The sequence below is a fragment of the Podarcis vaucheri genome, assembly GCF_965113315.1.
Source record: "Podarcis vaucheri genome assembly, chromosome: 13".
Classification (NCBI taxonomy): Eukaryota; Metazoa; Chordata; class Lepidosauria; order Squamata; family Lacertidae; genus Podarcis; species Podarcis vaucheri.
The window spans coordinates 3,471,435-3,499,424 of record NC_138751.1 but is presented as its reverse complement, the minus strand read 5'-3'; the positions used below and the strand labels follow the sequence as shown (position 1 = coordinate 3,499,424).

At 49.1% G+C, this 27,990-nt stretch overlaps 1 protein-coding gene across 2 annotated transcripts in view; it reads right to left on the bottom strand.

Annotated features, from left to right (window-relative positions):
* Positions 1 to 337: 337 nt before the first annotated feature.
* The window catches only part of NLGN2 (neuroligin 2), a 79,582-nt gene continuing 51,929 nt past the window's right edge, over positions 338 to 27,990 (bottom strand). For both annotated transcript variants that reach the window (XM_082197600.1, XM_082197599.1), the window contains 4 exons: positions 24,724 to 24,873; positions 17,501 to 17,686; positions 9,317 to 10,106; positions 338 to 7,373 (listed from right to left, as the gene is read on the bottom strand). In XM_082197600.1, the coding sequence (XP_082053726.1) occupies positions 6,554 to 7,373; positions 9,317 to 10,106; positions 17,501 to 17,686; positions 24,724 to 24,873 (1,946 nt within the window). In that variant the 3' untranslated portion in view covers positions 338 to 6,553. The remainder of the gene's footprint in view (positions 7,374 to 9,316; positions 10,107 to 17,500; positions 17,687 to 24,723; positions 24,874 to 27,990) is intronic.

The window sequence follows — 27,990 nt, the reverse complement described above, 5'->3', positions numbered from 1 at the left end:
CCTGCCAATTCCACCTGTTTGAGACTCCAACTCTCATCAGCCCCTGCCAATTCCACCTGTTTGAGACTCCAACTCCCATCAGCCCCTGCCAATTCCATCTGTTTTAGACTCCAACTCCCATCAGCCCCTGCCAGCTCCATCTGTTCTGGACTTCAACTCCCATCAGCCCCTGCCAGCTCCGGCTCTTTGGGACTACAACTCCCAGCACGATGGGATTTGTAGTCCAAGGCAGTCTGCCAGCCCCAGGTTACAGAAGGCTCTTTTCAAGCCCCCGGGGTCTTGCCCCCACCCTACCCCACCGCAGCCCCCCAAGAGCTCAAGAAGCACACCCAGCGGCTAAATCATTTTTTTTTATATATTTACAATATCATTTTCCATTTCTTGCAAGGTTTAAAAATGTGTACAGCATCTCAGCTCGGACCCCCGCCTCCCCCCAAATTGCACCCCAAGTCCCTCTTCTCTCGGAGGCTGGAAGGGGGGGTGCCGCAAGCCACCCCAGAACCGTTTTGACCCACCAGCTGTGTCTCGATCGTAACAAACCGACGAAATTAAAAAAAGAAAGGAAAGAGGAAGAAGAAGGAGAGCACCACCTTGGGATTTGTGTTTTTGATTTCAGTCGCGCCCTCTTCCATGAGAATTGTCCATCTTTTCTGGGGTGGGCGGCGAGAGTCCGCAAGTTCGGGGAGGGGGCCAGAGGACTCGGCCGCGGGTGTGTGTGGCCTCCGAGTGCAGGAAAGAATTCGCTTTTTTTCTGCTAAACCCCCAAATCAACCCCTTCCTGGCCCCAAACCTAAAGTCTCATAAAAATAGATTTCTCTCCAGTTTGCAAGTGGGGGGAACAATGGCGGCAGGAGGGGAGGCCGACCCTCCTTCTTGTGCCGCCTGAGGCGAGGTTCTTGGCAGCCATTTTGGGTCGCGGCGCATGGCGGTGGGAAGGCGGCCATCTTGAACGGGCCACAAGGACGGGGCGGCGGCCATCTTGAAATGTCGGAAGGGGACGGCGAGAACGATGGCCGTCGTCATCCTAGCAAGAATAAATCCTCTGAGTCGGGTTTGCGCCAGCCTGCGAAGCCGACAGATGGAGGCAGCACTTGATTTTTTTTTTAGAAAACGAGGTGGCGGAGGCATCGTTTCCCGGGCGGCCATCTTGAACGGCGGGACGGAGCCGCCCCCAAGGAGGCCACGTCGGTTGGCTTTCGGAAAGCAAAGAGGGCCGCCTTGGATTTGGCAAACGGGAAGGAGGACGTCGTCGGAAACAAACGGAGGGGAGGCCCCGCGTGGCAACTTTTCGGTTTCAGAGCTGCCGCCGTAGTTGTCGTCCCTCAGACGGCCATGTTGGGTCAGCGGAGAACATCTGGGCTGCCATCTTGGACCTCCAAACAAAATGGCCTGTGCTTTTCTCCGCCGGCGGACGGATCCGGGATATTGCAGTTGGCGCTTTTGGGGTGAAAAGGACAAAGGGGCGAGGGGTTTTTTTTTTTGGGGGGGGTCGGCATTTGGCAACAGTGTAAGGCGCTGACATCGCTCTTTCCAGAGGTGCGTTGGCACCCCACGTTGGAACTTCATTCCGTTCCTTGGCACAGACTTTTTTTGTTCACAGGAGTCCCAGGAAACTCGGTATTTGCAAAAAAAAAAAAAAAAAAACCCAAGAGAACAGCCCCCCCAAACAAACAAACAAACAAACCACCCCGAAAAAAATATGCTCCCCACCCCCATCCAAGTTTGCTGAGTTTGGCACAGATTTCGCTTTTGTTCCCCGCCCTCCCGCCCGCCCCGTCTATTTCATCATTTTAAATTTTTGTTTTTGTTCATTTTTTTTTACAAAATAATTGTTTTCCTTTTTTAAAAAAATGGAGATATCTATATATATATTTATTTATATTTATAATAAACTTCTTTTATTCTTTTCTTTTTTTAGAAAAAGGAAACCAACTCGGAACATCGCCAAGTTAAGATGGAGTCTTCAGAATGGCTTAAGAACCAAAATCGCCTTCCCGCTCCCCGCCACCAGCCTTCATCCGCTCCCCTTCGTCTTTCCTCTTTTGTCGTCGTCGTCGGAATATTCCGGAAACGATAATGGTCTCCCCACCCGCCCCCAACCATGAGAATGAAGGGCAGAGGCACGAGAAGCGAGGAAGGCAGCAGTGGGGACGGGAGACAGAAAAGGAGGGGAAAGGAAAAACGAGAGCCAAACACCCACCCGAGAACGATGTGCTTCTGAAAACGAAAATATCACATTTCCCTTTCATGCATTGCAGGGGGTTGGACTGGATGACCTTTGGGGGTCCCTTCCAAGTCTACAATCCTATTCTTCTACGATCCCCCATCTTTACTGGAGCCAGCAAGTACGAGGTCGCTCTAGAAAGAGCGTACTACGGCCGAGCAGGGGGCGAGGAGTCACCCTGGGGATCCCAGGAGATCACTGGAAGTGCGCGTGGGTGCATAGATGGATCCATATTGCACAGCGGGGATGGGAGACGGAAGTCGGGAACGAAGGGTCGCCGGGTCGGGGTGGTGGTGGCGGCACACCCTTTAGACTTCGCCCCTGCGCCATCCCCATTTGAGAAAGAGAGATGCCCTCCCTTCCCCTTCAACCTACACGACCCGGCCCCCAAGCAAAGAGGAAAAGGCACACGCAGAAAAGGAGCGCCTTCGGAGGAAACAAGAGCTGGCTCATGCAAGCTAGCCAAGCTGCGTATTACGGGGAGAGAGGCACGCGGGGAAGAAGGCTCAGTTCTGCGGAGGTGGGCATCGATCGAGGGCAGGGTTCGATGGACAGGCGGAGCTTATGCAGGGCAAACGGGGTGGATTTGGGTGGCAGGATCAGGCCAACGGCGCATCCTCGCAGTGGCCAACCGGATGTGAACAGAAAGCATTCTCCTGGTTTCGGGAAGCATCTCTGCCTCCGGTGGCAGGGAGTTCCATAGTCTAACTCGGCGCTGCACGAAGAAGGACTTTGAACATTTTGACTCGGTTTTCTGTGCTAGAGCTTCTCTCTTGAAGGGTGCTGTTTCCCGGCCTCACCCTGCTATCCCTCCTGCCCCTTGGGTCGGTTGCCAACCCAGACGTCATTAGAGAGACGAAATCCAAAACTTCATTTCGCCCCAAGAGGAGATATGTCGGATCCTGCCCGCGTCATGCATAGAAAACCTAGCGCAAAGAGGGAACGAAAGGTGGACGTTCCTGGAAGGAACGAGGGGGAAACAGGTTTGCAAAGGAGGAGGGGCGCGTCTAAACCCATCGCAACTGCCTTGTCTCTCGAATGAGGAGCCTGCGTCGCAAAGGGTTGGGCTAGATGACTTTGGGGTTCCCTTCCAGCTGTCCAATTCTACGAACCGGAGTAGCCGCCGTTCGGTAGGAAAAGGCTGCAAGTCACTAACAAAAGCACACTCTGCACTTTTTGCCAAACGACGTTCTTTGGAGGGGGAGAAGTGTAACTTTTAAACCTGTTTCACACCAATTTAAATTTGCAGCTCTCGGTGGACCAAGCTGGGGCTTAGTGTCGTTCATTCCTTCACTGGCAACCGCGGCTGGTTTTTTTTCACTTGCTGGATGTTTCACAGAAAAAGGAAATGGGGAGGGCGAACGGGCTGGCGTTCCCAACGCCAAAAACATCCTGCGGCTTGTGCGAAACAAAACAAAATTGCACTTGCAAAACAGCAACCCACAGATCCTGGAATAAGGACCCACCTGGAAGCACCCACTTTGCAGAAATTTCATGCAGAGAAACAGGGTGATTCCGGGTGACCTGTTTCTTGCGCCTTGGTGCCAATTTATTTACGGAGGAACTGTTTGCAAGGAAATTGGATGGCATTGCGTCAAAGCAAGGACTCATCCTTTAATTTCCCATCGTCCACATATTGTTCACTGGAAACAACTGCTGTCCCAAACTCCCCACCCTGCTAAAAAACAGAGATTCCCTGTCCTTCAAAAATCCAGAAAGGTCACCTCTTTAAAAGCGCTCCTTACAAGCTTTCTGTGATTTATTTATTTTAAACGGGCATTTTTGATGTCGAATAGCTACAGGGGCGAGGTTGCTTAAAACAGCAAATTGTGTGAAACAGGGAGAATGGGCAGGTTAAAAAATCACACCTGAATGTAGGCTGCTTGGGTACAAATCAATCGCATAAAATGTGGATTTTGTGGGCTTCACCCACTTTCGTTTGACTCAAATTTTGATCGCACTATGTCCCGACCGATCAGGTTCGAGGGCTTTCCCGCTGTTCCACGGCTGTGCTTTGCGGACATCCGATCTTGCCCTCTGAACCGGATCTTATTAGATGCGTGGAAAATCCAAAATAGAGGTTTTGCTTAACCGAGCATCAATTCCTCTGCGGGTGCGATCGGATCATCGCGAGGCGCGGCTGCAGAATGGCGAGAGAACCTCCTGGGACCCGGGAGAATTAACCAATAGACGATAAAATCAAAGCGTGGGTCAAGAGAAAGGGTGGCTGTCCTCCCTCATTTTCGGGCGCATTTTGCACATGATGGTAAACGCACGAGCGAGAGCTGAGCCCAAGAGCCTTCTCCCCTCCTGTGGTTTCCAGCAAGTAAAATCCAGAAGCATTACGGTCTCCGTGAAGGCAGAGCACACGGATTTGCCTCATTCTCTTTTAAAGCCCTGAGAAATGGCCACTGTGGCAGGGAGTTCCAGGGTTTAACTCTGTGTCGCACCACGACGGGCTTTCGCCTGCCCTGAATCCTACGACACCCAGTTTCAGCAGATGCCCGCGAATTTGTTTTTATGACATTGGGGGGGGGGGGGAGAAATGGGTATGTTGGCACAAGACCTCCCGGCCAATTAGATCTGCAGAAAGTGAATTTTGCGCCCATGCGTGGCTGAATCCCACCCGAAAAGCCGCGAAAGTTCAGAAGCTCGCAAGGAGGGTGTTCAGGAAGGGGGGGAGCCTCCCCCCACCGCCATAGAAGAGGGGTTGTGGGGGGAGAAATGATCTGGGGGGAGGTCTGGCGTCTCCGAAGCAAAAGGCAAGCGTTGCTCCCCCATCCCAAAGAGACTGAAACTCTGACGCCCGACGCCCCGCGATCACCACTTCTTCGTTTCCTTGCTCAGATCTTTAAAAATTAAAATAATAAAGCCTGGAACATGCAGTGTACCTTTGAAGGTTTTCTTAACAGCTTCCCCCTCCTCCCCAAATCTTGTAGTCACACCCTTCAGGGGGGAAAGCGGATTTCCAGTTGTTGCATTCAAAAATTTCGCCTTGGAACAAGCTAGTTGGCGCATGCTGCCTGCCCACCCCCCACCCCGCTTTGAACCCCCCCCTCTCTGGGTTCCCTTCTAGATGCTCCACATCCCCACACTGTCTGTTAAGTCCCCCACCCCACCCAAAAAAAAACAACACCTAGTGATTCCGGGCAAAGCTTTAGCTCTTGCACCAAATTGGAGGGAGGTGGGGGCAGCAAATTGGCGGCCCTGCCCCCCGCGGACGAGAAAGGGTCAACTAACCCTCTGCAAATTGTGCAAGGAAGGCACTGGGATTTTGACAAGTACCCCCCCCCAATGGCGAAGAGAGGCAGGGGTCGCTCCTCGTTCCAGCAGGGCGACCCTTTTTCGGCAGCCGTGAACCAGCCATCGCTGGGACCACTGCCTTGGGGAGGAACGTGCCCCTGCTTCTGCACTCTGGACACACACACCTCCAGGTCTCCTTCCCTTCTCTCTCTCCACCTCCGCCAGACAGACTCGAAAAAGGAAAAATAAGGGGTGGTGGTGAAAGAAAGGGGGCAGGATCTCTAGCAAACCTCTCTAAGCCCAGAATCTGTCTGGGCTGACCGGCTGCTCCCTCCGCAGCAATCCAGCACTGGGAATTTGACGCTGAGTGGACCACAGGGCATCTTCACCACCAAGAGAGAGGTTGCGCCAAAGCGAACCAGCTCCTCTCTCTCTTTCTCCCCTCTCTCTGACCTTTGACCCTCCCACCCCTCCTCTCCACTGTCCGTCCGTCCATCCAAGCCGAGCCGACAGCTTTGAGTGGCGTCGCCGACCCCCCTGGGGGCAGAGGGACTGCCTTCTTTTGTCAATCACAGCCACGGCGGGGACTCTTTTCCTGCGAGTCAGACTTCCCTTATCTCTGCCCGGAAGGACAAAGGATGCCTTTGCCGCCTGGACCCAGATGGATGAGAAACGGCCGGCCAATCTTCCTCCCGGAAGTGCCGGCAAAAACCACGGCCGCTCTTCCACGCCCGTCCGGAAAACGAGGATGGGAAGGCGACCTGCTTCATGCCGGAAAGAACCCCCAGCGCCCCAAAAGGAAGCGAGATCGCCGGTGCCGCCCTCCTCTGCTGCCATGCCATGCCACGGGTGTCGCCAAAGGGTGTCGGGACCCAAGCAGGGTGGAGAACCGTTGCCAGCCCGTCCGTGCCGTGTGCCGTGGGGACAGACGGGCGGACCTCTGAATCGCCCGACCCCTCCGTCTGCCAGACCCCCCTCCCCCCGCAACGTTGTACAAAAGACCCGTCCACGTGGCAGGAAAGGTGGCCCGCTCTTTGCCCGAGCGGGGCGGCCCGGGGCGGCCGAGGGGCACGGAGGGGAAGGCGACTATACGCGGGTGGTGGAGTGAGGGTGGGGCAAGGTGTTGTTGTGTCCGGTGGGGAAGGTGTTGAAAGGGTGAAGGGCCTGCATGCCCGTGATAGTGCTGGGGATCATGGTGATGGTGTTGGGGGTCATCAGGGGCACGTCGTCGGGGGCGCGCCGCAGCGCCAGGGTGTAGTCGGGGGGGCAGGCGGGGCGCAGGATCTCGTGGGGCCGCAGCGGCTCCAAGTCGTGGGCGTCGTGCTCCGAGTGCTTGATCTGCAGCGACATGATCTCCTCCTCCTGGCCGCCGTGCACCAGGTCGTTGGCCGCGTTGCGCTGGGGGCTGAGCCGGCGCCCGCTGCGCAGTTCGTGGCGCTTGTCCCGCTTGTAGTACAGGGCGGCGAAGGCCAGGATGTTGAGGAAGAGGAGCGAGGCCCCCACGGCCACCGTGACGCTCAGCTCGGTGGAGTAGTCCCGCGAGTCGCCCGGGAAGGGGACGTAGCGCTGGGGGCGGACCACGTCGTCCTCGTCCGGTGGCAGGGTGGGGATGGGACGGCGGGTGGTGCTGGGCCCCACGCGGGTGGTGGGCCAGCGGGTGACGTAAGGCGGGATGCGGGTGGTGGTGGAGGTGTAGGGCGGCTCGTGGAGGTTGTGAAGGTGCGGGACCAGCTCCAGCCAGAAGGCCACCTTGTTGGCCCGGTAGTTGTCTCGCACCCGGGGCTTCAGGCCGATGTGGAGGTACTGCTTGTCCTTCGTGTTGAACTTGGTCCACACCACCTCCTCAAAGCGGTTGGGCTTCGTGTGGATGAACTTCGTGTCCTGCGGCACCGGCTGGTTGGGGTCCCTGCGGAAAGGGGGAGAGGAGGCGGAGATCACCATTGCCGTCATCACTTGCGTTAATTAAAATGCTTTTCAAAATTATTTCATTTACAGTGGTGCCTCGCAAGACGAAAAGAATCCGTTCTGTGATTCTCTTCGTCTAGCTATTAGCGGCTTTTAGCGGCTTATCTGCTGATTGGATCAGCTGATAAGCGGCTTAGCGGCTTAGAAAAAGGGGGGGAAAGGGAAAAAAACCAGCAGGAACTCGCAAGACATTGTCGTCTTGCGAAGCAAGCCCATAGGAAATTCGTTTTGCGAAGCACCTCCAAAACGGAAAACTCTTTCGTCTAGCGAGTTTTCCGTCTTGCGAGGCATTCGTCTTGCGGGGCACCACTGTATAAATTTTAACAAACAAACAAACAAGGCAACAACATTTCAACTTTAGCAATTGATCATTCCACCTACAACTTTCCCTCCCTCCCTCCTTCCTTGGCTCCCTCAAAATTTCAATTTATGTTGCTTATCATCATTACTCTATATACCATGGGTGGGCATACTAAGGCCTGGGGGCCAGATTTGGCCCAATCGCCTTCTAAATCCGGCCCCTCCTGCTAGCCTGCTCCCTAAAATATCACAGGTTTTCTCCTTTCTATATATAGGGTGCCAACATTCTGCATGGTCTGGTTGCAGGGCAACATGCGCAAATGGCTTGGGATACCTATGAGGTCCATCAATTACCATATAGCATATCTTCAAAACGAAAAACAGCGACAATTTGTTGTTGACAAAGGACAGCTGGACATAGAAAGGGGCCCATTACCTTCAGTAGCTTAGCACATGGGTAGGCAACCTAAGTCCTGGGAGCCAGATCTGGCCCAATCGCCTTCTAAATCTGACCTGCGGACGGTCCGGGAATCAGTGTGTTTTTACATGAGTAGAATGTGTCTTTTTATTTAAAATGCATCTCTGGGTTATTTGTGAGGCATAGGAATTCGTTCATTCCCCCCCCCCAATATAGTCCAGCCCCCCACAAGGTCTGAGGGACAGTGGACCGGCCCCCTGCTGAAAAAGTTTGCTGACCCCTGCTCTACGCCTTCACTTTATCTCACAATAGAAACAAAAAGTTCACTGTGATTTTTGCTGGCGGCTGCTCTTGTGATTCGCTGCCCCCCGCAGGAGTCAGGGGACAGCAGAGCTGCCGGAGTCAAGAGGGGCTGCAGGTATTGAGAGAAGCATTGGCTGGCTTTACGGTTTCCCCCACATTGTGATTTTTGCATAACACACACGTCCTGATTCGCAAGATATTGCCAGGTCAAAAATTATGAAACTGATGTCACAATATGCACTTCAGACAACAGTTTGCCTAGCTGCTCAGAGATCTGGATTATGTAAGTAAATGCTACTTTTACATCTTCACAAAACAAGGTGTGTGAGAGATGGTTATTTTTAAGTGGGAGAAAAGGAATACAGTGGTGCATCGCAAGACGAAAAGAATCCGTTCTGTGATTCGTCTAGCGGTTTTTTCGTCTTGCGAAGCAAGCCCATTGACGGATTAGCGGATTAGCGCTATTAGCGGCTTATCAGCTTAGCAGATAAGCGGATAAGCGGCTTAGAAAGGGGGGGGAGGAAAAAAACCCCGCAGGAACTCGCAAGACATTGTCGTCTTGTGAAGCAAGCCCATAGGAGATTCGTTTTGCGAAGCACCTCCAAAACGGAAAACTCTTTCGTCTAGCAAATTTTCCGTCTTGCGAGGCATTCTTCTTGCGCGGCACCACTGTAATACCGGGGGGGGGGGGAGCCAGTCTGCCTTAAAGCATCCTGGATTATTATTTCTTGGAGGTTAAATCAGCTTCCAAGTTTTAAAGCTGCAAAGGGCGGTGCTCTGCTGATCTCACCAAGGAAGAAAAATAGCCAAGAACTTTGGCTATCTTCTCCTAGTGCATCAATCCGTTCGCACAATCGTCTCACCCCGTCTTGGCAAAGTTGGTCCAGTAGGTCATGACGACGGCGCTGAGCATGACGTCGTTCTTGGAGAAGTTGCAGGGGAAGAGGTCGGTGGCACCGATCATGGGCACCCCGAAGACGTAGGGGATCTCGTCCCCGTGGGCCGCATCCGCCCACTCGGGGCGCGTGTCCGTCTGGCAGTGGTGGTAGAAGGTGTAGAAGTAGACGGGCGACTGGTACTCGGCGTGAAGCTTGGCAGTGGCCACGGCCGGCGCCACCCACTGGTGGTCGGTGAAGAGGGCCAGGAGGGTCTTGCGGCGCATCTCGCCGTTGTCCCGGTCTGCCCAGTCCGTGTACATGAACTTGATGGTCTCGCGAAGGATGTCCTTGCCTTCTGGGTAGCCGTAGAGGTTGTCCACGAAGTTGGAGATGGTGAAGTCGAAGTAGCTGGCCGAGATGCCGTCCTCGCTTTCCATGGAGTCCTCCACGAATTTGAGGCCCTCCCCCTGGTTGACGCCGATGAGGATGTCATAGTTGAGGAACTCGCCCTGCTGCATCAGGATCTCCGGGTCGTCCGGGACCACGTCCCCGTCCACCACGGGACCAAAAGCGATGTGGTAACGGGCCGGCTGGATGTCCTGGTCTACCAGCTCCCGGTAGGCCTTGCGCCTCAGGCACTCCACCGTGTCGCTCGTGTCCATGTGGTCACAGCCCACTTTGGAGGCCAGCATGCGGGTGTACTTGAGGGGCTGGTAGTTGACCGACCAGCTGGAGATGGCTGTGCCGCTCTGTGCGATGGCTTTCTGGAAAAGACCTGGAAGGAAAAGGACAGTCAGCGGTCAAGAGGATAAGGGAATGGCTGGAGAAGCCATTGGGATGTATGATGATGATGATGATTATTACAGTGGAACCTCGGTTGTCAAACGTAATCTGTTCCAGAAGACTGTTCGACTTCCAAGATGTTCGACAACTGAGGCTCAAAGTGTGCGCTGCAAAGTCAATGGAGAAAATGAACAAACGTGCCTCTTTCTCTTTTTTGAAAAGCATTTTGTTGAATTAGGAAGCCTCTCATTACTGCCTTACTGGCATCCCACACTAAACTTAAATCAGTTGATTGATTGATTGATTGTCCTCCCCCCCCCGGCATATTTTATTTTCCCCCATTGCTATTAAACTTACAGCAGTTGGGTGTATCCCCCCTAGATTACTGCAAGGATTTATCAGCGATTCCTGAAGAGTTTTTTGCTCTTCTCTCTTGGCTTCTGAATTTTTTTCTTTTATGGAGTGGAGGGCACACTCAAATATATAAATATAATTTCCTGCTTGGATTTTGGCTGACTGAGTGGGATGCGCTTTATGGATTGTGAATTTCTATATATTTTTTAAAAACAGGTGGATTCCTGCATAATCTAATCGGGATTATTTTGCTTTGTCCTTCCTTCCTGCTGACTGAAGAGGAAGAGAAGGAAGAAGAGGACAAAAAGTAAAGAGGGAAGGGGCTAGAAGGAAAACTGGAATTGTGAGATATACACACACACGGTGGCACCTCGAAAGTCAAACATAATCCGTTCCAAAAGGACGTTCAACTTCTGAAACATTTGATTTCCGAGGCATGGCTTCTGATTGGCTTTTGGAATCAGAAGTGCCAATCGGAAGCTGCTTGTCTGTTGTGTTGGATGTTTGGCTTCCGAAAAGCATTCAAAAACCAGAACACTTACTTCCGGGTTTTCGACAATTAGGAGCCAAAACGTTTGGCATCAGAGACAATCAAAAACCAAGGTTTGGCTGTGTGTGTGTGTGTGTCTGTATGTATGTATGTATGTATGTATATTTATTACACACACACAGCATAATTTAAGATCAGGCATATCCAAAGTCTGTTTCGGGGGCCTAATCCAGCCCACTGGTCGGTTTAATCTGGCCCTTGTTTACTTCCCGGGGTAAAATCCTAAAAAAAAGCTCTGGTCGGCCCTCATGCATGTTCATTTCATCAAACCTGGCCCTCTTTGAAAAAAGTTTGGACACCCCTGATTTAAGACGGATCTTCGAATCCTTTCATGGAATAGAAATGGACTAAATAACAAAACGAAAAGGAATAAAATAGCACACATCTTGACAAAGCAGAAATTAGACATCATTCGCTTACAGGAGACACATATAAAAAGACAACATAGAAAATTACTAATAAATAAAGGTCTGGGACAAGAGTTTATCTATTCTGATAAAACTAAAAAGAGAGGAGTGATGATGTATCCTAAAGTCACCTTTAAAGATGAAGAAGGCAGAATGACGGCTATTGAAGTGAGACTAGGTGGAGAACCAATTACCGTAGTGGGAATTTATGTCCCCAATGGACGGAAAACTGATTTTTAAAAATCTGGAAGAAAAATTGTTTGATCTGTGTGATACTAAAATGATGATGATGGATGCTGTTGTTTCCCTTGACTTAGACAGAACTGTACTGAAAATAAATTCAAAAGAAGGGAAACTACCAAATGTCTTTTTTTCAACATGGTGTCCAATTTTGACTTACTGTATTTTTCTGTGTATAACACAAGGGTTTTTTTATTTTAAAACTATGCTTAAAATTTGGGCTTGTGTTATACATGAGTAGTGCTGAGGGGTGACGGGCGATTGGTTGCAGCCGCGAGCACGAGATTCTCAGCGGCGATAGGGCGGGTGATTGGTGGCTGTGTGAAGAGCTGTTGGTGATTGGCTGCCGTTGCGTCAACTGGGTTGTTGATTGGCAGCTGCCGGAGGTGATTGGGCAGTTGATTGGTGTCTTCTGCGATGCGTGCAATTGTCAGTGTCGGGTGAGCAATCCCCCCCAAAAGCTCAACAACTCTTGACAATATCCCCCCATTTTCTTAATTTTGAGTCCCCCCCAAATAGAGGGCGTCTTATACATGGGGGCATGTTATACACGGAAAAATATGGCAATTGACCTATGGCGACTTAAACATCCATTGGAACGTCAGTCTGCTTTTTTCTCAAACACAAACAATTCTTCACACAGAATAGACTATTTATGGGCTTTGAAAGAATTAACAACCAGGGTACAAAGGATAGAAATTCAACCTAAGGCACTATCTGATCACAATGCCATCTTGATGACAATAACAGGTGAGAAATGATCTTCGTTTAGGTGGAGGTTAAACGATGTGGTGTTGCAAAATGAACAAACTGTAAGTAAGGGTCAACACTCTACAATAATTTTTTGACCTGATTTGACCTGATTTAAGTGTAGTGTGAGATGCCAGTAAGGCAGTGATGAGAGGCTTCCTAATTCAACAAAATGCTTTTCAAAAAAGAGAAAGGGGGGGGGGAGAAACAAGAGATATTAGATGCTCAACTGAATAAAGAGAAGGAGTTAATTGCAAAACCAAAGGAGAAAGATGTATGTCAAGTAATTAAACTCCTGCAAGCACAATTTTTGGTGTTAGTTAATCAAGAGATTGAGATGAAAATTAAATTAATGAAACAGAAAATTTTCGAATTTGCTAATAAACCTGGTAAATTATTAGCATGGCAACTCAAAAAAGAAAGACAATAAATAATATTGTTGATGAGGATAAGCATTTGACTAGCCCAAAAGAGTTAAGGAAAGCGTTTTTTGGGGGAAATTCTTTATTATACCGTTGTGAGAAGGAGAACTTTAAGAAAATGGATTCTTATTTAAGTGACTGTCACATACCCCTGAGTATCTAAGGAAAACCGGCAAATTCTGAATACACCCATATCTTTATCGGAACTGCAAATGGCAATAAATCGAATGAAGATGGGAAAAGCACCAGGGCCAGGTGGACTTATCGCAATTTATTATAAAAGGATTCAGGGTGCACTTATAAAACCACTTAAGGACAGCATGAGCAGAATTTTGGTGCTGGGAGTAGTCCCAGCCTCATGGAAAGATGCATTCGTTACTTTGATCCCCAAATAAGACAGCGACTTAACAAAGACCAAAAATTACAGACCTATTTCATGATTGACTGCAAACTATTTGCTACAATCTTGACTAATAGATCGAAAAGGACATTAACTGAGGCAGTCCACAGAGAACAGGTTGGGTTTTATACCAGGCCGACAAAAGAAAGACAATATAAGAAATGTAATTAATTTAAGAGAGTATCTGGAAGCAATAAATGAAAAATAGGCCACGCTAATCTTTCTAGATGTGGAGAAAGCTTTTGAAAATATTTCATGGTCATTTATGATCAAGGTTTTAGAGAAATAGGTAATTCTTTTGTAGCGGGAATTAAAGCAATCTATACTGATCAATCTGCAAATATATTAATAAATAATATTCTTTCAGATAAGTGTCAGATATGCAAATGTATTATGAGGCAGCTTGTTTGTGTTGGTTAAAAGAATGGATTGTATTGGACAATGCAGACATTCTAGATTTAGAAGGTCATGATTTAAAATTCAGCTGGCATGCATGTCTTTGGCATGGGAAGGCTAAAATCTATGAGAGTTTTTTGAACCACAATCTTAGGAAGTATCTATATAGAGTCTGGGAGAAATATAAAAAAACTGCTGGAAAGAAAAACACATTTGCGGTTATCTCCCACTGAAGCAATTACAATTAAGAGAGTTAATATCACCAGATATATGACATATTTAAATTAGATAGAAAGAATTGGTTTTTGGATCAAAGCTCACTATTTGAAAAAGAATTCTTACAAAACAAGGATAAACTTCTGCCTAAAATGTAATATTTTTTATTAGAATGGGAAACAAAAGACGAGCTAGTTAAATTTTCAATGAGACACTGGGCAATAGATATAGGACACAATGTAGATCTTAACCTCTGGGAGAAACTTTAGAAAAGCGACCTGAAATTTACTGCATGTTATTTATTGAAAGAGAATTATTTGAAAATGATTCATAGATGGTACCTAACTCCAAGTAGGTTGGCTAAGATTTATAAAACAGAATCAGATAAGTGCTGGAGATGCAAAGAAGCGGATGGTACATTCTTTCATATATGGTGGAATTGTAAAAGGGTAAAAGTATATTGAGAAATAATTTATAATGAATTGAAAAAAATGTTTAAAACTATTCCCCCCCCAAAAAAGAACCCAGAGTCCTTTTTGTTGGGAATAAAAAGGTAAAGGGACCCCTGACCATTAAGTCCAGTCGTGGCCGACTCTGGGGTTGCGGCGCTCATCTCACTTTACTGGTCGAGGGAGCCGGTGTACAGCTTCCGGGCCATGTGGCCACCATGACTAAGCCGCTTCTGGCGAACCAGAGCAGCGCACGGAAACGCTGTTTACCTTCCCTCCAGAGTGGTACCTATTTATCTACTTGCACTTTGACGTGCTTTCGAACTCCTAGGTTGGCAGGAGCAGGGACCGAGCAACGGGAGCTCACCCTGTCATTGTGGGGATTTGAACCGCCAACCTTCTGATCGGCAAGTCCTAGGCTCTGTGGTTTAACCCACAGCGCCACCCGCATCCCAGGTGTTGGGAATAACCCAGACAGAAATTCCTAGGTGTCAGAAAAGTTAATTATGTATGCAACAACTGCAGCCTGTGTTTTCTTATCCCTAAAATGGAAAGTGAACGAGGTCCCAAGTAAAGAAAATTGGCATCATGGAATAAGGGAACAAGAAGAACATATATTTAAAGAGGGGTGGAAAACATTTATTGAATATATGGAAAATAACTGTACACAGCTGAAAACGCTGGCAGCACTATGATAAATTCAACAGAGTGAATACCGTATTTTCCCATGTATAAGACTAGGGGTTTTTTTAACCAAAAAATTAGGCTTAAAATTGGGGCTCGGATAGTGCTGTGGGGTGTTTTCTTAATTTGGAGTCCGCAAAAATAGGGGACGTCTTATACATGGGGGCGTCTTATACACGGAAAAATATGGTAATTTTTGATGGCTGTAAAAGTGGAAAACTGATTTGAAGGGTTATAGTAAAATATTCAGGAATGTATGATACGTAAAATGAGCCATGGAAGGAGAAGAAGGGAAGTCATTTGATATTTTATATTCTATGTGATCTCAGAACCACTGGCAGTCATCTTTGAGAATTCCTGGAGAACAGGCGAAGTCCCGGCAGACTGGAGGAGGGCAAATGTTGTCCCTATTTTCAAAAAGGGGAAAAGAGAGGACCCAAATAATTACCGCCCAGTCAGTCTGACATCAATAGCAGGGAAGATTCTGGAGCAGATCATTAAGCAAACAGTCTGTGAGCACCTAGAAAGGAATGCTGTGATCACCAATAGTCAGCATGGATTTCTGAAAAATAAGTCATGTCAGACTAACCTGATCTCGTTTTTTGACAGAATTACAAGCCTGGTAGATGAAGGGAACGCAGTGGATGTAGCCTACCTTGATTTCAGCAAGGCATTTGACAAGGTGCCCCATGATATTCTTGTAAAGAAGCTGGTAAAATGCGGTCTTGACTATGCTACCACTCAGTGGATTTGTAACTGGCTGACTGACCGAACCCAAAGGGTGCTCATCAATGGTTCCTCTTCATCCTGGAGAAGAGTGACTAGTGGGGTGCCACAGGGTTCTGTCTTGGGCCCGGTCTTATTCAACATCTTTATCAACGACTTGGATGATGGACTCAAGGGCATCCTGATCAAATTTGCAGATGACACCAAACTGGGAGGGGTGGCTAACACCCCAGAGGACAGGATTACACTTCAAAACGACCTTGACAGATTAGAGAACTGGGCAAAAAGAAACAAGATGAATTTTAACAGGGAGAAATGTAAAGTATTGCACTTGGGCAAAAAAAAATGAGAGGCACAAATACAAGATGGGTGACACCTGGCTTGAGAGCAGTACATGTGAAAAGGATCTAGGAGTCTTGGTTGACCACAAACTTGACATGAGCCAACAGTGTGACGCGGCAGCTAAAAAAGCCAATGCAATTCTGGGCTGCATCAATAGGAGTATAGCATCTAGATCAAGGGAAGTAATAGTGCCACTGTATTCTGCTCTGGTCAGACCTCACCTGGAGTACTGTGTCCAGTTCTGGGCACCACAGTTCAAGAAGGACACTGACAAACTGGAACCTCCAGAGGAGGGCAACCAAAATGGTCAAAGGCCTGGAAACGATGCCTTATGAGGAACGGCTAAGGGAGCTGGGCATGTTTAGCCTGGAGAAGAGGAGGTTAAGGGGTGATATGATAGCTATGTTCAAATATATAAAAGGATGTCACATAGAGGAGGGAGAAAGGTTGTTTTCTGCTGCTCCAGAGAAGCGGACACGCAGCAATGGATCCAAACTACAAGAAAGAAGATTCCACCTAAACATTAGGAAGAACATCCTGACAGTAAGAGCTGTTTGACAGTGGAATTTGCTGCCAAGGAGTGTGGTGGAGTCTCCTACTTTGGAGGTCTTTAAGCAGAGGCTTGACAACCATATGTCAGGAGTGCTCTGATGGTGTTTCCTGCTTGGCAGGGGGTTGGACTCGATGGCCCTTGTGGTCTCTTCCAACTCTATGATTCTATGATTCTATGATTTTAACGTTTGTACAATGTTTATTTTGAAATGTAAAATTAAAATAATAATAAGAAGAATGATGTTGATGTCAGCCCCCAAAGGCCTGTGGGAATGAAACAGTCTTTGCCTGCTGGAAGAAGGACAACCAGGAGGGAGCCTGTCTGGCTTCTCGAGGGAGGGAGTCCCAAGGTCTGGGAGGAGCCACCACCGAGAAGGCCCTGCCTCATGCCCAGCTCAGCCGAAGCTGGATGAACGGAGACTGGGGCCTAGGTCTCCCCCAAAGGGGGTGTTCTGTGGGGCGGGACCAGACTGGGGGTACTTAGGTCGGATCCTAGGCCTGTTCAGTTTTGGCCACACGGGTAAATAACTATTTCAAATGTTTATTTGAAAGTAGCCCTCTTTAGGGAAGCTTTTAACGTTTGATGCATTACTGCATTTTAATATTGTGTTGGAAGCCACCCAGAGTGGCTGGGGAAACCCAGCCAGATGAGCGGGGTATAAATAAATTATTATTATTATTATTATTATTATTATTATTATTATTATTATTATTTCCCCTCTGCCAGGTTTAGGCAAAACGGTGGCCCCTGCTGCCGAATGTGGTTCGGATCGGGTGCAAAACTGTGCTGCCTTAGCTCGCTTCGCTTTACGCCAGTTTCTCGTGCGCGGGGTCGTCACCCACCACCCAAAAAACCCTGCCAACCCGCCGCCATAACGCCGAACAAGCCGAGCGCTACCTTCCGAGTGGTGGGATAAGATGAGGAGGTTGACGCACGAGGCCCCGGCCCCCGAGCCGAAGATGGTGATCCGTTCTGGGTCGCCCCCAAAATGCCCGATGTTCTCGTTCAGCCACCGCAGGGCCTGGATCTGGTCAAGGATCCCGTAGTTTCCCTTGGCGGACTGGTCACCGGTGCTCATGAATCCTGCCGAGGGGAAGGGAGGAAAGAAAGGAAAAAAGCTGTGTCAGGAGGAGGAGGAAGAGGACGAGCGTCTAGGGGGAAAGGAGCGATTTAGTGCAGGCCGATCCATCTGCAGCCGACGTACCGTATTTTTCGCTCTATAGGACGCACTTTTCCCCTCCAAAAATGAAGGGTAAATGTGTGTGTGTCCTATGGAGTGAATGCAGTCTCCTTGGCTTCAGCGATAGCAACACGAAGCCTCCGAAGCGCAGAGGGAGCGCTCCCTCCAAGCTCCGGAGGCTTTGCGTTACTTTCGCTGAAGCCTGGAGAGCAAGAGGGGTCGGTGCGCACCGACCCTTCTCGCTCTCCTGGCTTTAGGGATAGCAGCCTGAAGCCTTCGGAGCGCACCGTGAGTTCCCGCTGCGCTCCGGAGGCTTCAGGCTCCTTTCGCTGAAGCTGGGAGAGCAAGACTCTCCTGGCTTCAGCAGAGAGGGAGAGCTGCGCAGCGCCCCTTCAGCCAAGCGGGAGGAGAAATGGAAGGGGCTCCGTTTCTCCTGCCGCTTGGCTGAAGGGGCGCTGGGCAGAGAGGAGGAGATTTTTTTTTCTTGTCCCCCCCCCTCTAAAACAAGGTGCATCCTGTAGTCTGGTGCGTCCTATAGAGCGAAAAATACGGTAAATTTAGGCTGCGTACGTCTTAAAACACAGCCGAGTCGTTGCTTTTTCTCAATTCGGATCAAGACTGGTTTGGGAGAAACGAGAAGCGTGTGGACACACACATTTCTTTTGATAATAATAATCATCTTATAATATTTGTATTATTTATATCCTGCCCATCTGGCTGGGTTGCCCCGGCCACTCTAATAACTCTGATTTCCGGGGGAAACCACACACACACACACACACACACATCTTTTGATGCCTCAGATCCCAACTTAAAAAACCCCACAACAGATTCAAATTGCCTCAACTTTCTAAGCATCTGGGTAGCCTTGTCAATAATAATAATAATAATAATAATAATAATAATAATAATAATAATAGTTAAGTTGTGGGTGAACATATCAGACGACACAGCGATTCTTCAAACAGCTCTTGTTTATTCAGAGGCCAGAACAGAGCTGAACTGAAGGGTTCAGCCACCCTGCTTATATAGAGCTCCAGTACAACGTAACTGTAACAACTTTCTGAAACTATCCAATCACTGAACGTCACTTTCTATCCCTTCTTTGCATATGTGGACCTGAGTAAAAACTATCTACAGTATCCCCCTGCTGGCCCAGGGTGAGAACTTCAGTAAATAATAATAATAATAATAATAATAATAATAATAATAATAATAATTTATCACTTTTACCCCACCCATCTGGCTGCATTGCCCATCCACTCTGAGCAACTTCCAACAGAATATAACATGTTTTTATTTTATTTTATTTTTTAAAAATAATGGTTTTCACAAAATTATAAACAGACAAACAAACAAACAAACAAACAAACATAAATCATAACCTTATTAAAATTACACTTATTAACATTGTTAAGTGACTTAGTGACTTCCTCGCTTCCCCTTGGCTGGATTTCATTGCATATCCTTTTAACAGTTTTCCAAATCAAAGTTCTTATAAACTTAACTTAATCACTTATCATCGTTCTAACTTTTCAATTCAGGATTAAACATATTAATTCAACACTTATATGAAATCCAGAGCTGATCTATTACTTGCAAGCTATTTCCAATTAGTTTAACTTAACGTATTTAACTAAATAGTCATTAAATTTCGTCCATTCTCCCTGATACTCCTCCTCCTTCTGGTGGCAGACTCTTCCCTTCAGGTCGGCTAGCTCCAAAGAATCCATCATCTTCATCTGCCATTCTTCTGCAGTTGGTAGTTATTGCGTTGCCCACTTCTTAGCTAGTAAAATTCGAGCAGCAGTTGTGGCGTACAAAAATAATTTAACATCTTTCTTGGGCAATTCCAGACCTGTTATTCCAAGAAGAAAGGCCTCTGGTTTCTTTATAAATGTATATTTCAACATTTGTTTCAATTCATTATAAATCTTTTCCCAGAAGTCTCTCACCTTGGGGCAGGTCCACCACATGTGGTGAAAAGTTCCTTCATGTTTTTAGCATGTTTCTAGCAGGCTTGATCTCTTGCTCGCTGCCACACTAAGCAACCGGGTTCTTAAAAATGCGGAAAACGGGAATCACAAGGTCCCATAGCAGCGCCAATTCTGCCGAGCGAAGCAGTTGCGTTTGGCAAAGCGACTTTGCAGGTAAACTGGTCCCAGGTTGTTAAGCATCCTCCGATCCATTCTGGTTCCCCCTCTGGATGTGGAACGGATTCCTTCAGGAGGTAATGGACTCCCTTTCCATGGGTGTTTTAAAGCAGAGGTTGGGGGGGGGGATCTGTCATGGATGCTTTAGCTGAGATTCCTGTATTGCAGTGGGGTTGGACTAGATGACCCCTGGGTCCCTCCCAATTCTATGATTTTATGATTCCATACTTCAAGTCCAACCAGCTTCCCTCCCCGCCAAAAAAAACACCCAACATCTGGCAGGCACCAGGTTCCAGCAGAGGCTGCTCCTGATAATAATAATAATAATAATAATAATAATAATAATAATAATAATAATAATAATAATAATAATTTATTTATACCCTGCCCTCCCCGGCCAGAGCCGGGCTCAGGGCGGTTAACACCAATAAAATAAAATCACAGTAAAAACACAATAGGGGAAAAAGAGAGGGAGGGGGAAAAAAAACCATTTAAAATACAGGTTAAAATGCAGCCTCATTTTAAAATAGCTGATAAATCAAGACCATAAGGGGAGGGAAACATAAGGGTCAGACTGAGTCCAAACCAAAGGCCAGGCAGAACAGCTCCGTCTTGCAGGCCCTGCGGAAAGATGTCTCTTGGGACAGAGCGTTCCACCAAGTTGGGGCCAGTGCTGAAAAGGCCCTGGCCCTAGTTGAGACCAATCTCACCACCTTGCGACTTGGGACCTCCAAGGTGTTGTCATTTGTGGACCTCTCCATGGGGCATACCAGGAGAGGCGGTCCCATAGGTACGAGGGTCCTAGGTCTTAACTTCCTCCCGTTCCCAATTCAACGCACAACACAAAGGGAAGCTCAGCAAAGCGATCGATCGGAAAAGGCCTTTCTTTCTTTCTTTCTTTCTGCCTCTGCTCAAGGCTCCTGTCCGCACGGCCACGTCTCCTTTAAAATTAATCATCGCTCCATCCCGGGGGCGCCCGCTTTTCTTTCTTTTTTTGCTGGAGATAACGAGGCCCCGCCGTTAATTATTAAAAGCTTTTTAATGAAATATTAATTTTGACTGCGCCTGGGTAAATTTCACACCCGCAGGGGGAGCGGAGGCGAGAGGAAGGGGCCGAGTCAGGGCTCGAACCGCCGATCGGGCAGGCGAGGCTGAGCCTCAGAAGAGGGGTCCACGCTCCAGGTCAGAATCTCACCCCAGCCCAGAACCCAGAGGCCGGCGGGAGGCCCCCTCCCCACATTACGCAATGCCTGTGTGCGTCTTCCCCTTTGAGGAAGGGACATCGTAGCTGAGTGGATAGGGTACCTGGTCCCGGGTTCAAATCCCTCATGGCTTCTCCAGGCAGGTCTGAGCTAGACGGAGCCAGAGTCTGTATCCGCTTCCTGTCGTTGCCAACCGTCAGTCTTGAGAGACAATGGAGTGCGCTTCCGGGGTGAGGCCAAACCACTGCGTCATCAGCCCCAAAGTGACCTCCTTGGGGTGCAAGACTGGGCAAAGTGTGTGGAGGTCCTCGGATGGCCAGACGACAAGACCCCCCTCTCGGCCTCACAGGTGTGGTCCAAATGATACCAGAGTAGGATCCTTGGCACCAGTTTTGCTGCAGGAGTTGCTGGAAGGAGGCGAACAAGGCCTCATCCAATCGCCTTAGGGACTCCATTCCAGATTTGTAGGTCCGTATAGTTAAAGCTCTGGTTTTCCCAGTAGTGATGTATGGAAGTGAGAGCTGGACCATCAAGAAGGCTGATGGCCGAAGAATGGATGCTTTTGAATTCTGGTGCTGGAGGAGACTCTTGAGAGTCCCATGGACTGCAAGAAGATAAATCCTATACATTCTGAAGGAAATCAGCCCTGAGTGCTCACTGGAAGGACAGATCCTGAAGCTGAGGCTCCAAGACTTTGGCCACCTCATGAGAAGAGAAGACTCCCTGGAAAAGACCCTGATGTTGGGAAAGATGGAGGGCACAAGGAGAAGGGGACGACGGAGGACGAGATGGTGGGACGGTGTTCTTGAAGCTACCAGCATGAGTCTGACCAAACTGCGGGAGGCAGTGGAAGACAGGAGTGCCTGGTGTGCTCTGGTCCATGGGGCCACGAAGAGTCGGACATGACTAAACAACTAAATAACAACAAATAGCGTTTCCTCCTTAACCTTTTCTTCTCCTGAAGATGTCCCGCAAGGCAGCGGAGTTTGAGGATGAGAGTTTTCCTTCTCCTAGATGGGCGAGCCCTGTCTGCCCCTCACTTCCCTCTGCAGCAGCGGTTCTCAACCTGGGGGTCCCCAGATGTTGTTGGACTACAACTCCCATCACCCCTGAACTGTGGCCTTGCTAGCTAGGGTGATGGGAGTTGTAGTTCAACAACATCTGGGGATCCGCGGGTTGAGAATGGCTGCTCTACAGCCATTCTTCGTTCCGGAGGTCTGTTCTTAACCTGAAACTGTTCTTAACCTGAAGCACCACTTTAGCTCATGGGGCCTCCTGCTGCTGCCGCGCCGCCGGAGCACAATTTCTGTTCTCATCCTGAAGCAAAGTTCTTCACCTGAAGCAATGGAGGTGGAGACGCTCCTTCAGGTCTACTGGGCCTTTGAGGCCATTTGGGGCTTTCAAGGTCAGCACCAACACTTTGAATTGTGCTCGGAAACGTCCTGGGAGCCAATGTGGGTCTTTCAGGACCATTGGAGCCACTCCTGGTCTCGTCCGCTACATCTGCCAGAGTCTGTCTTCGCATGCAGAGAGAGTCCCTAACTCACGGAGTTAGTTTGAGACCCGTCGGCTCCCCTCGCCTGGTTCAGCCAGCCAGTCGAAGCCGTTCCCAGGGTGTGGCCCCTGTCGCACGCTGGCAGCTTCTAGGAGCCACAAGTGAGAGCTGAGGGCAGACGTGGGGCCAAAAGGTGGACAAACTACCCCAGAAGGAGCACAATATGTTCCCCCCTCCAGTAACACTCCAGCTTTCTATGTTCCTATTTATAGCAGCCATTCCTTCAGAGCAAAGACTAGAATCTTGTGTTATTTTAAGGGCACTTGGGCATAGCTCAGGGAGTAGCGCCGCCTTGCCTGCAGAAGGTGCCAGGTCCAGTCCCTCAGAATATCACCTGCTGGAAACTCTGGAGGGTCGCTGCTGCCAGTCAGTGTGGACAATATTAATAATAATAATAATAAATTTTATTTATATACCGCCCTCCCCAGCCGGAGCCGGGCTCAGGGCGGCTAACAACAATAAAATACTACAACATTCTAAAATCATTTCATTATAAAATTAATTCAACTCAAATTGATGGCAACCATTAGGCTAAAGATTGCCAAAGGAGGGAGTCAGGCTGCGCCCTGGCCAAAGGCCTGGTGGAACAGCTCTGTCTTGCAGGCCCTGCGGAAAGATGTCAAGTCCCGCAGGGCCCTAGTCTCTTGTGGCAGAGCGTTCCACCAGATCGGGGCCACAGCCGAAAAGGCCCTGGCTCTGGTTGAGGCCAGCCTAACCTCCCTGTGGCCTGGGACCTCCAAGATGTTTTTGTTTGAAGTTCCTCTGTGGGACATGCCAGGAGAGGCAGTCCCGTAGGTACCCCAAAGGTCTGATTCGGCAGCTTCCTATGTTCCTAACGGCTCTCCTGTGCACATAACGCTCACCCGAACGTACAAGTGGAATCACGGAATTGCCAAGTTGGAAAGGACCCCAAGCGGCATCCATTCCAACCCCATGCAATGCAGGAATCTTTAGCCGAACATGGGATTCGAACCCACAACCCTGGGATCAGGATTCTACCAACTGAGGTGTCATAGCTATTTTAAGTCCAGGGCAAAGGTGCATCACGGCTTGGATATCCATGAGGGTCAATTTGGAGCAGAAAGAAATATGTTTCAACAAAACACCTTGCTTTACGTTTTGGCATACGGGCAGGGAACAGATTGGCCGCACACAAAACCGTGTACAAAACTGTTCCGAGATCAGAACAGGAGGCCAGATTTTTCTCTCGCCGCGCACGACTTCCAGAACGCAACACCGGTTTTCATTTCTCCAATTTTTCAAAATACGTCTGTTGCAGGAGAGGCAGAAACCACGACAAAATTACCAGCACGGAAATTGCCCACAACAACACTTTAAAACTTTAGAAAAGTTATAACATGACAATAGACTGAAATTCGCATCGCACTATACACGAGTTGTCGGCTGCAATTTGTTTTTAACTATCCGGCCGTTTCTTAGAAAGCGCTGCATTTTTAGGCGTCCGTTCCTGCCCTCCCCGCCAAACCAGTCTCGATCCGAATTGAGGCAAAACGAACGCTTTGAGCCGGTGGCACGCACGCAACGCGAGAACGGCAGAGGAAAACGAAACCAGGTTTTATGCGGAGGTTTTATCGCTCCCTTCTCACACTTATGTACTGTATTTTTCACTCTAAAAGACGCACCAGACCACAAGACGCACCTAGTTTTTGGAGGAGGAAAACAAGAAAAAAAATATTCTGAATCTCAGAAGCCAGGACAGCAAGAGGGATCGCTGCGCAGCGAAAGCAGCAATCCCTCTTGCTGTTCTGGCTTCTGGGATAGCTGCGCAGCCTGCATTCGCTCCATAAGACGCACACACATTTCCCCTTACTTTTTAGGAGGGAAAAAGTGAGTCTTATAGAGCAAAAAACATGGTATGTTAGGGGAAACGAGAGAGGAAGAGGAAGAGGAAGAGGAAGAGGAAGAGGAAGAGGAAGAGAAAGAGAAAGAGAAAGAGAAAGAGAAAGAGAAAGAGAAAGTCAAGATTTTGGGCTCTGTTCCCCCAGCCCACCCCAGCGAAGCCCCCCTACCCAGCACGCCGAGCCGGTAATTCATGGTGACGACTATGACGTTCCCGTAAGCGGCCAGGACGCTGCCGTCGAACATGTTCCCGGTCCCCTCCATATAGGATCCGCCGTGGATAAACAGCATCACCGGTTTCTTGCCGCTGTCCCGGATATCTGCAGGGCGAGAAGGGAGAGATGGGTGCCGTGAGGCTGGGACCGTTCCCTCCGCGACGGCCTCTCGCTGTTCCTCTTTGGGAGGAAGGCCGGAGAGGTTCTCCCCTAGCGTGCGGCAGACACGCCAGCCCCTCTCTGCGTGCTGCTGTTCCACGAATGGCGGGGGGTTGGGATGGATGACCTTTGGGAGACCCCCTTCCGACTATGCGGTTCTGAGAGTCCATGAATGCGGAGCAGGAATCGGTAGCTGAGGAGGGCTGGGAGGTGAGTCGGATGGGAGCAGGGGAGAACGGGCAGCGTGAGTTCTCGAAACCAGGATCTCACGGGGCCCCTGAAATTGTTGGGCCTTTGGGAGTCAAGTTGCGTGAAGGGTTAAGGGTGCTGAGCACCCTGAGGAGACCCCTACTCCCCTCACACAGCTACAGTCCTCCATCCCTTGAAAATAGGGGTGGATGTGTTAAGTCACTCTGGGAACTGTAGCTCAGAGAGGGGGTCACCTCACGATGCCCACCACCCTTAACCGAACCGCAACTCCCAGGATTCCTTGGGGGAAGCCAATTTTGACACTCCATGTCCCTTCCCAGGGAACTCTGGGAATTGCAGTCCCGCAAGGGGAAAAACAGAGGGGTTTTCCTCTCGACCCTCAGCAAACTACAGCTCCCAGAATTCTCTGGGAAGCCATGGCGCTTTAAAGACAGGGTGCAAATGCGGCTTTGGCTGGGAACCCCAGCGGATCAGTAGGGTTACGAGGAGCTATTGCAACGAGATCCAGAATCCCGGCGGGACCCCAGACCCAAATCCCACAAACCGATGACCAGGGAACTGGTTGGGCAGGTGTGTTTGGGGTCCGCAGGTGAGCTGGGTCCCAGGCCAGAGATGAACGAAAGGATGATGGTTGAAGGAGCAGTGCTCATTTTTGGATTTTTGTGGTGTTTTATGTCCCTGTTTCCGTCCCCCGCGACACCACACCCCGTCTTTGGCCCCTGGGATAATGTGAAAAGGGCTTGGGGGGCTGTGACCCGCTGTGCCCCCAAACCATGCCTCCCTGGGGGGTGGGGGGAGACGCGAAAAAAAGGGCAGCCCCTCTCCTCAAGCCCCGGCCTACGTTTCTAGGTCACATCCCATTTCCATGGCAACCTGGAGCCTAATTAATTCGCTGCAAGGGGAGAGCGTTAATTAGACGCACCAAGGTCTTAATTAGCGGTTTCCACTCGGCCCCTCCCCCCGCCCGCCTTTCCTGAGGGGAACAGATGGGGAAGAGGGTGGGGCCAAAGGAAAGGGAATCGTGACTCAGAGCATCCCCTCCAAAAAAAACCACCACCACCCCACACACGTGTGGTTGACTTTGGGCAAACTGGTCCCCATCGCATTAGGCTGGGTGTCCATCAATATGCGGATGATACCCAGCTCTGCCTCTCTTTCAAATCAGAACCAGTGAAGGTGGTGAAGGTCCCGTGTGAGTGCCTGGAGGCGGTTGGAGGATGGATGGCGGCTAATGGATTGGGGTTGAATCCTGACAAGACAGAAGGACTGTTCTGGGGGGACAGGAGGTGGGTGGGTGTGGGGGACTCCCTGGTCCTGAATGGGGCAACTGTGCCCCTGAAGGACCAGGTGTGCAGCCTGGGAGTCATTTTGGAATCACAGCTCTCCATGGAGGCGCAGGTCAATTCTGTGTCCAGGGCAGCTGTTTTCCAGCTCCATCTGGTACGCAGGATGAGACCCTACCTGCCCATGGACTGTCCGGCCAGAGTGGTGCATGCTCTGGTTATCTCTCGCTTGGACTACTGCCATGCGCTCTACATGGGGCTACCTTTGAAAGTGACCCAGAAACTACAACTAATCCAGAATGCAGCAGCCAGACTGGTGACTGGGAGCGGCTGCCGAGACCACATAACACCGGTCTTGAAAGACCTCCATTGGCTCCCAGTATGTTTCCGAGCACAATTCCAAGTGTTGGTGCTGACCTTGAAAGCCCTAAACGGCCTCAAAGGCCCAGGAGACCTGAAGGAGCGTCTCCACCCCCATCGTTCTGCCCGGACACTGAGGTCCAGCACCGAGGGCCTTCTGGCGGTTCCCTCATTGCGAGAAGCCAAGTTACAGGGAACCAGGCAGAGGGCCTTCTCGGTGGTGGCACCCGCCCTGTGGAACGCCCTCCCACCATATGTCAAAGAGAACAACAACTACCAGACTTTTAGAAGACATCTGAAGGCAGCCCTGTTTCGGGAAGCTTTTAATGTTTGATGTATTACAATATTTTAATATTTTTTTGGAAGCCGCCCAGAGTGGCTGGGGAAACCCAGCCAGATGGGCGGGGTATAAATAATAAATTATTATTATTATTATTATTATTATTATTATTATTATTATTATTAGCCTGAGACACACCTATTTTCTCCAAACCCCAATTTCTCTTACAAATATATATCTCAAGATGCCGTAACTCATGGACTTCCAACGAAACCGAATTTTGGAAGATTTGGGACCATTTTCTGAGTCTATCTGAACAGATCATGTATTGATTCCAACGGTTCGGGTGTTTTTGTTTTTTGCACAAGGTGCACGGGATATGGTCTTTGCTGGGCCCAGAAACGGGTTACTTTGGAAGCCTCGAAGTTAAAGCAGGGACTGATGCAAAGCCTCTTGATTAAGGGTAGCCAAATTGCCATAAAACTTCGGGAACAAGCTGTGCTGTCGTAATGATTAAGGTTAAATAAGTTGGAGTTCTTGTTCTTAAATATACCAAGAAAGAAGCACGCCAAGAACTCAGGCCAATGTAAGTTTCAATAGTGGGAGTGGTCCCTACTCGCAAATCAATAGTCAATTGTAACAAAAACTAATCCATTCAAAAGTATGTATTCCAACAAGGATTAGAGACTCAAACAGAGAATTTAAATGCATTTTCATGTAATATTTGTGACTTCCAGCTGATGAAGGTGAATACGTCGAAACAGGGCCCTGGCCTGGTTTCTGATCTATAATTGACTTCTGACGGTGGACTAACATGAACCTACTTGCTTCTTATCATAATGATTAAGGCATTAAATGATAATTTTAGGTTATATATTAGTTTCTTAAGTTTTAATTTCTATTTTTTTTAACTGTTGCTATATCTGTATT